General features: G+C 49.5%; 2 protein-coding genes across 2 annotated transcripts; both read right to left on the minus strand.

Moving 5' to 3' along the window:
- Positions 1-3464: 3464 nt before the first annotated feature.
- J4E82_010924 (uncharacterized protein) lies at positions 3465-4086 on the minus strand (the record flags this gene model as incomplete). Its single annotated transcript, XM_051737134.1, has 2 exons — positions 3465-3654; positions 3701-4086. 2 exons carry the CDS (start codon positions 4084-4086, stop codon positions 3465-3467), a joined length of 576 nt encoding a protein of 191 aa, XP_051583113.1.
- Positions 4087-4301: 215 nt separating this feature from the next.
- On the minus strand, positions 4302-5079 carry J4E82_010925 (uncharacterized protein; the record flags this gene model as incomplete). Its single annotated transcript, XM_051737135.1, has 3 exons — positions 4302-4406; positions 4452-4817; positions 4867-5079. 3 exons carry the CDS (start codon positions 5077-5079, stop codon positions 4302-4304), a joined length of 684 nt encoding a protein of 227 aa, XP_051583114.1.
- Positions 5080-8010: the final 2931 nt, after the last annotated feature.

The following is an 8010-nucleotide window of genomic DNA, read 5'->3' on the forward strand; positions in this document are numbered from 1 at the left end:
CTTAGCCAGGATTTTGGAAGTGTTGAAGGGGAAAGATCTTCACATGTCAATACATGCTCTAGATAAGTCTAATAATAGACCATTCGTAAATTCTCGGCGCTAAGCTGGCATATAAAGGTTGGCCGTGGTCGCGAACTCCACCGTCGACAGCACATCGATCTTTGACAACTGACTCTGGATAAAATGGAGAAGGCTGACCAAGTATGTACTTTCCTGCCATCTCTGATGATGTATGCTGATGTGACTGCAAGTTCGGCTGGTGCGAGAGCTGCAACGCACTCGCAGCTTGTTTGCGCACCCTCTCGACCCAAATCACACAACAACGAAACGCTGCTGCCACTATGGAGGACAAGCATACGCGAAGCATCGTCACTTTCCAGATATATCGCGCGTTCATGCGGCGTGAGAGGAAAAAAACAATGCTAGCTCATACGAAACTTGAACGCAGAGCGGCTCAACTAGAGGCGAATGCAGCCAACCTCAGCAACACCATCGATACCCTATTGGCTGATATTCAAGGCAAGGATAAGACAATTGCACAGCTTTCAGACACAGTGAGGAAGAAGGAAAAGATGATACATGCTATGCAGTGTGCTTCTGCGCTTATTCAACTGTATAATAGCTGAACCAATCTGAACAACCCCTCATGAGAACCGAATACGCCTTTCTTGATGAACATGTGCTTTGTAGAACCCCACGCACACATGTGGATCTTGACATTGGATGAGGCTCGTGATGTTTACGCCATATCCCCCATGTCCTGCGCTGTGCCGTCTTACAGTGCCTGCATGCCGCGTACCGAAACGCTGATCAGAGCTGCATTTCCTGCCGGCACTTTTACAGGCATGGCGCCCCGCTCGTCTAAGATCTACACAACACCGCAGGATAGCGCATACGATCCCGTAAGGCATACTAATTCAAGGCGCTTATCCCTCTTCCCGTAAGGTATGCTCGGTCTTGTTGTTGGTAGTCCTGAAGCAGGATTAGGCCCTGTGCACATACATCCCGTACGGCATACTGATTTCTCGCTCAAGGCGCTTGTCGGGTTCTTTATCCCGTAAGGTATGCTGAATTTGGTGCTGATTAGCCGCCCAGGCTGTTTGTCCCGGCTTGCTGGATCTGCCTTGCGCACATGTGTCCCGCACGGTTTGCACGCCCATAAGGTTTTCAATCCCGCAGGGGACGGTACAGAACAGTATTAGTCAACTGTGCCGCATTCTCAACACGCCCGGCTTTTTGTCCCGCAGGGGACGCCGCGTGTAATCTGCAAACTTTGCGGGGTACTTGCTTACGCACCCATAAGGTTTTCAATCCCGCAGGGGATGGTGCGGAAACAGTATCAGTTAACTGTGCCGCAACACGCCCATCAGGCTTTCTGTCCCGTAGGGGACGCCGCATACAACCCGCTAGTTGTTAGCTAGCTATGCCGCTTCAGCAGGCTTTCTGTCAGGGGGAGCCGTTTGTGGTGTCACATATCAGCAACTTCGACACGCCTCTCAGGCCTTCTGTCTCGCAGGGTATCCAGCATGGGGCGGAAGAGCTCGTCGTCTATAGGTCAACAGTGGAGGTAGGAAAATGGTGATAGTTTCCCATATTCCTTAACGCATGGGGTAGCGTGGGCTTAGAGTGATAGCACGGCATGCCAGGTGGCAGGCTTTGGAAGAGAATCAGATTTACACAGTGAAACATTCGCAAGCTCTTGAGCGCCCTTTAGGGGACGGTCGCATACTTAGGTACATTTGTACAATCCATCAGATCCGCTCTACATACCGTAAAATCCATGAGGAGAGAACCCCGAGCGGTAGACATAGCTCATAGGCTATCTCTCCGTATGACATGACATGTTGATGGTTTGCCCAAAAGAATAGCGTCCTTTCAATGTCCCTCAACGTGTACAGCTGATTGAGTTCAAGGCTATTATGATGCACCTCTTGATGGACTTTGCTCCAGTAGCTCCTACTCTTTGATCTGATGATTGTGAGCGTATGTCTTGGATCCTTCTCTTCGATCGTCAAGAGACCATGAAGGCCTGTCTTAACTTCTTCTGAGACAGTGGTGCGTAGAGTGATACTCTCTGTAGTCTTCGCTGAAACAATGCTATCCTTCAAGACTTGCCTAAACAAAGCCTCTCGGCGTTTGCGGAGAAATCGACGATGCGGGGCGGGTGGTGGCGGACCCAATCGTAGCAGTTCGGACTGCATCGTAGCGACGCTAGCCGTCCTCCTGGTAGCGGTGGGCGTGGAAATAAGAGAGCTTGGTGTCGCGGAGGAACTCGGCAGCAGTTCATTCGATACATCACCAGTTGGCAAGGGGGCATGCCTTACTTGTGACATAGAGGATGTCACAGCCGACTGTTCTTCCGTTGCTGTGGTTGCGACATGGAATGGAGAGTTTGGGGCCATGCTGGCCCTCGGCGTATCACCATCAGTCGATTCGTCATCTTCTACCAGGTCTACAACAATCGATGCCTTTGTGGTTGGCTCAGATGCGCTGTGCGACATATTGCAAGTGAACGGTGCTGCTCGATCCGTCAGTGTACATCTTTTAGTCGTTGGTATTCTTACTATAGGAACGGGGTGTCTTGTGCCTGGAAGAACGGCGCCGGTTCATTATGACAAAGTAGATGGATAACGCTTGAACAATAGTCCAAGCTGAGAGCGATTGTGGTTTTTATGTCAGGATAGATATGACTGGGTCTTGATGCGCAATGTGGCTGGCAGTGTGAATTTAGTGCGGGTGGTTTGCAGGCGGTTTGCACGATGCAGATCTGCGTTTAGCTGAGGTGGCGCGGTAATGTTGGGAAACAATGGTACGTAGGTACCCATGACCACGCCCAACTAAGCGCCTTCGTTGTACAAGATTAGCGCGGTGAGATTAGAAACAAGACCACATGATTCAAGCAACAATAGTCGAACACAAGCTAACGGAAGCAAAAGAAGTGATATTGCTTTCTATCATTTGCCAGAACACCAACAAGCAGGGATAACGGTTGGTGCTAACGGCGATAAATTCGGCCGTCCACCTGCTCCAGAAGCGCCCTGACAGCCAGATACTGGCCGGGGACCTCCACGCGAACAAGGCACCCATCTTCCCTCCACGTGCTGTAGACTCGTCCGTCCTCTCGTACCTTCAAGTCGCGGATGACAAGATCCTCTAGTAGACAGCCACGGCGGCAGTAGGGTGGCTTGCGATTGTATAGAAGTGGTTCGCACGTAGCGCATCGGTCGGCATGACTCTCGAGCAAGTTCATGCGGAGGAATTCGAGTCTTGTAGGCTTTCTCGATATGGATTTGACAACAGGCTCTGCCCAGCGAACATGCGGATAACAGTATGTCGGCATTGTTTGATCCTTGTGTATTCGACAATGGCTTTGCCAAACGTATATATATTCTTTATAGATTACTATAAAAGCTTGACCACGCCCAACAAGTTACATAAAGCAGAGATTAGCTTTCAGTACCCGGCTACTGCGTCTGGTTTTGGTCTGCCACCCCCATGTCGTCTCCAATTTCAGGTTTCGGTTCTCCAGAGCATGGCAGTTCTGAAGGATCATTACTAGCGTTGAGGAACGTGACCACTTGCTCCACCCAGCCTCCGATGGCGTCTACGTCCTTTCGTAGGCTTTCGGCTGCTTTAGAAGCCTGTGCCACCTCACTGCTCTACTGTTAGCCAGGCTTGTGGTGCAGCGCTGGAAACTTACTTGTCGAGGTTCTGTATTCTTGTCTGGTAATCATTCTTGAGTTGCCAGACGGCCATGATGACTTTGTCAAGATCACCACGAATCGCATCAAAGCCATGAACCATGTCTCCTACAGCATTACTGCTAGGTGTGTGCTCGTGAGGTTGCATTTGTGCGACTTGTACTCGAGATGTGGGTTGCTCTGGATAGTAAATCGGCTGTGGGAGATAGACTTCAGGGAGAAACAGAGGTTGAGCGGCGAAGATGTCCAGGTTCGTGCCAAGAGCCGTGGGATCGTGTCCGGCGTTTGGCTGCGGAAAGAAAGGACTGGTAGTTGGGTCGAAACTGAACAGACTGTCCCAATCCTCGCTTTGAGAAGTTGTCTGGGGAGATTTTGACGATGACATTATGAGGTTCAGATGTGCAACTCAGGAATAGGCTTGGTAGATTTGTTTGAATTTGGACTACTCTGATACCTGCGTTACTTTGTCCTACATATAGACCTCAGACTGAAGGCTTAGCAGTGTCGTTCAGCGCTTACATTTTCCAACAGTGACAAGCGATAACGATCTATGATTACACGCGGCCTTGAAACATACTAATCTAGCTCTACGCCACTCTTCTACTTAGCCGCTGCTGCATGCCACAGGGCGAAGCACTCGAGCGGCACCAACTCCAGAAACGGAATCAGGATACCATAACCTGGTTCGCGCTCGACATACCGATGCTGCCATAGTCAGCGTTGTGCGAATGCGTAGCGCTTGATACTTACGGGATTCTGGAGCTTAGCAATGGCTGGAACATGGAAATTGAACAAGTTGTCGAGAAAGTCTACCAATAAGTTACAGCCACTCCACTGTTCTCCGTTGTCAAGCCCAAAGGTCTTGTTAGATCCTCGTAAACGTCGCACCTCTTCTAGATCTCGCAGCTTCTTCTTCGGTGCCCCATTCATACATTCGAGCACTACTAGGCCAAGGCACTCGAGATCATGGTTCGCGGTATGCTCGGTCGTGGCGAATGAGAAATCGTCAAAATCGGCTAATACAGGCTTTCCGCTGCTACAGAATCGTATAGTACTGATGGAGATGGCGTTGTGTATCATTCCAATTTTTGCTATGTGCTGTATTGCGTAGAAGATCTAGACCATTAGCTACCTAGACACATACACTATCACAGTGCCAACTTACTGCACTTGCTATCACTCGGATGTGTAGGTCTTCAAGGCATGTGTGAACATTGAGAACCTCTTCGAGGGTATATCTAGAGTACTCCAATTGGAAAAATATCGCGTTCTCGGTTTCGAAGGATTGCTCAATAGTAGAGATGTGTGGGTGATCAGATAATTTCTTCAGCACCTCAAGCTGTCGACGACCGGTGTCTTTGGCTATTTCTCTTACCATCACCAGCTGTCGTTGATGGACGCATATCGACCGCACGTGCTTCCCCTGCACTAAGTCGCCCTGTCGGATCAAGGTTTCCCAGGGATTCTCAGGTAGTTCTCGATAGGTCAGAGAGCGCTGCCTGTCGTCCTCTATTGCTCGTTGTAGTAGTGCTACTTTCGTTGGTACTGTAAGTCGTTGCGATGGTCCTGGTTTTATAGGCACCTGGGGTCTTGGGTGGCGTTTGAACGCTTCTTCAACAGCCTTTGATACCATGTCGCATCGTCCAACTCACTAGATTGAAAACATCGGTTTTATTGTATAGTTTTGCCAGAACAAGTAACGGACCATTGTCGATACCGGAAGCTGTATAAGGGCTCGAAGAAAACGTTACCGAATACAGGCGACAGAACCGGGGGTCGGGTGGCAGCATTCACCCAAGCGCAGATGCTGGGCACCGACAACTACCTTCCTACCTAGATACGTATGTCCATAAAAGGGTCAGATGAAGACTGTGTTCACACTATCTTCCATCATCCTCACCGTTTCACTTGTTCCTCAATCCATCGAATCAGTGATCATGGACGAAGTCGAAGCTACGTGGCCCACTTTGCATCCATTGCGTCATCAACATCATGATGCGACCAATCGGCCTGCAGAACACCATCGTATGCCAACTTGGCCATCACCACTGCAAACACCAGACAATCACACCTCTCCTCAACTTCAACCAGACCTCTATCTGCAGCTATCGCAAATCCTGGAATGGGAGATCTGGAATCATAATCAAACACGTGGTGGGCTGTGTTTAGAGCTGGCTCGTCGCACAGAACTCGAAGCCCAGGTATGCAGGCTCAATCAGGAGCTCGCGCAATGGCAAGAGAGCAATCGCATAGCGTACGGCGCACTCGATGAACACAGGGCCGAGAATTCAAATCTCAAACTTGATGTCGAAGCTTTGACGGACGAGCTTCGCCACCTCCGGGAACAGGTATTAGTATGCGATCTACGTCAAGCGCTAGCTTACATATCGACAGGTCCAGCCGACGCCCAGAGATTCGCCGCCACCTTCGAACCATGATGAGGATAAAAAGGCTGCCGATAAGGTACCACAGGATAGCCAACTGCCTAAAATAGAGAAGGATGATGCGGATTCGTGGCGCCTTGGGTTCATTCGAGACATCAAAGAATACCGAAGTAGTTTTGAGTAACTGGGGTGTTGAGTTGATTCAAATTGTTGTGCCTTCAATACTGTTTTGATAACATAAAAAATGAAGAGCGAATAACCAAACACCTATTCAACGCGCCTTCGTTTGGGATTGGTGTCTGGGGTCCAATCTATGTCATCTCCATCGTCTTCTTCTGTGGCAAAATGTTCTGGCTGTATTCCTCTTGACGCCGATTCGAACTGTTTTAATCTCGCATTGAACGCCCCAAGCTGCTTTTTGTGTCGTTTGTCCTTGATCTGCATCAATGCCACCGTGTAAGTGAGGCGCCAAGACTTTTCTAACGCGAGCACTTCGGAGGCGCAGACCCTGCCTGATGAGAATTCTTTTGCAACTCTGCATATTTTCTTATCAAAACTGCTCATTAGAGATCCTGTGTACTTTTTCGTGTTATCGCGCAAGGAAGTCCATTCAGTTTGCGTTTTTAGCCAAAGACTGTCGCAATTTGGTTGCTTGTTGTCGACAAGGCTCTTCCATGAAACGAAGCCTGGGTACGATCTCGGTACTCGTACACGTTTTGATGAGCGTTTCTGGTTATTTTCAAGCGTTGGCTGTTCGCCCTTTTCTAGGGGAACCTGTCCTCCATCCAAACAGGCGAACTCCATCAGATCTTGAGTTTCATCCGGGTCTTGCTGGGCGATCTCCCCATGGTCGTCGTCCGATGAGTCTTCGATTACGATTTCATCATCGGGGTTTTCTTGGAGTGAGGACCGATCCCTGGGTAAGGGCCTGTTCTTCTTCATGCGGTGACTAATCGAAGGTTCCGATAAACGGCTGCGCACTTTTTTTGACCTTGATTTCTTCTTCGAGAGCCTTAAAAATGTTCCTGGTGCAATCATTGTGTTTTCTGGGCAGACTTTGTTAGAAGGTTTTGGGGTCTTGACTTCGGCGGCCATTTGCTTGAGTTCTCCGAAGTCGATAGTCCTTTTGCTTGTTTTGCTTCTGTTGATATGGCTAGAATTACTAGGTCTGCTCGAAGATTCTTTCGAGGAGTCGCTAGAGGAGTCGCTAGAGGAGTCGCTAGAGGAGTCGCTAGAGGAGGAGCTCGAGGAGGAGCTGCCTGAAGTATCGTACGAATCAGCGAGCATAACGCTCGCGAGCTCATCTCCGGAACTGCTATCAGGGTCGCTAGAGTTGCTGGAATTGCTCTTCATCGCTGGCTCGCTATGGATCGGGCTTTCTTCTCGTACGGCATGGTCCATAGAGTTGTCGATGTCCACGAAAGGTGGCGTGGGCTTGACGACTACATTATCTGTAGATATGGGTGGCACTGGTGAGACTCCTACCGGGTTGAGCTTGACGCCCAGCGGTGTTATTGGCACACCAGTAACAGTATCTTTACGCTCTGCCAGGGATTTGGTAGAAGTATCAGGCTGTGAAACTTCATAACACACCGCGATGCTTGAAATCTCTAACAATGGCGTTGGCTTGTACTCATAACAAACAGAGGTTCTTGAAATTGCTAGCAACGGCGCTGGCTTATACTGAATAGAGTGAATGCTCGGCATAGCCAGCGAAGGACATGATTGAGCTCGAGATGGTGGAGACACAATCGTATCTTTCTGGTCTGCTGACCGAGTACCATCCGCAGAATTCGAGCGTCGAGCCGTCATGTCTGATCCTACTCTCGTCGAGATGCCTTTCATCGACAGTGGCGTGTACATTTCGTGTAACGAGTTTTCCAGAATCCCGAGACCTGTGTGATCTGACGAGAGATTATTTGAAA

The sequence above is a fragment of the Alternaria postmessia genome, assembly GCF_024291825.1.
Source record: "Alternaria postmessia strain BMP 2775 chromosome Unknown scaffold_152, whole genome shotgun sequence".
Lineage (NCBI taxonomy): Eukaryota > Fungi > Ascomycota > Dothideomycetes > Pleosporales > Pleosporaceae > Alternaria > Alternaria postmessia.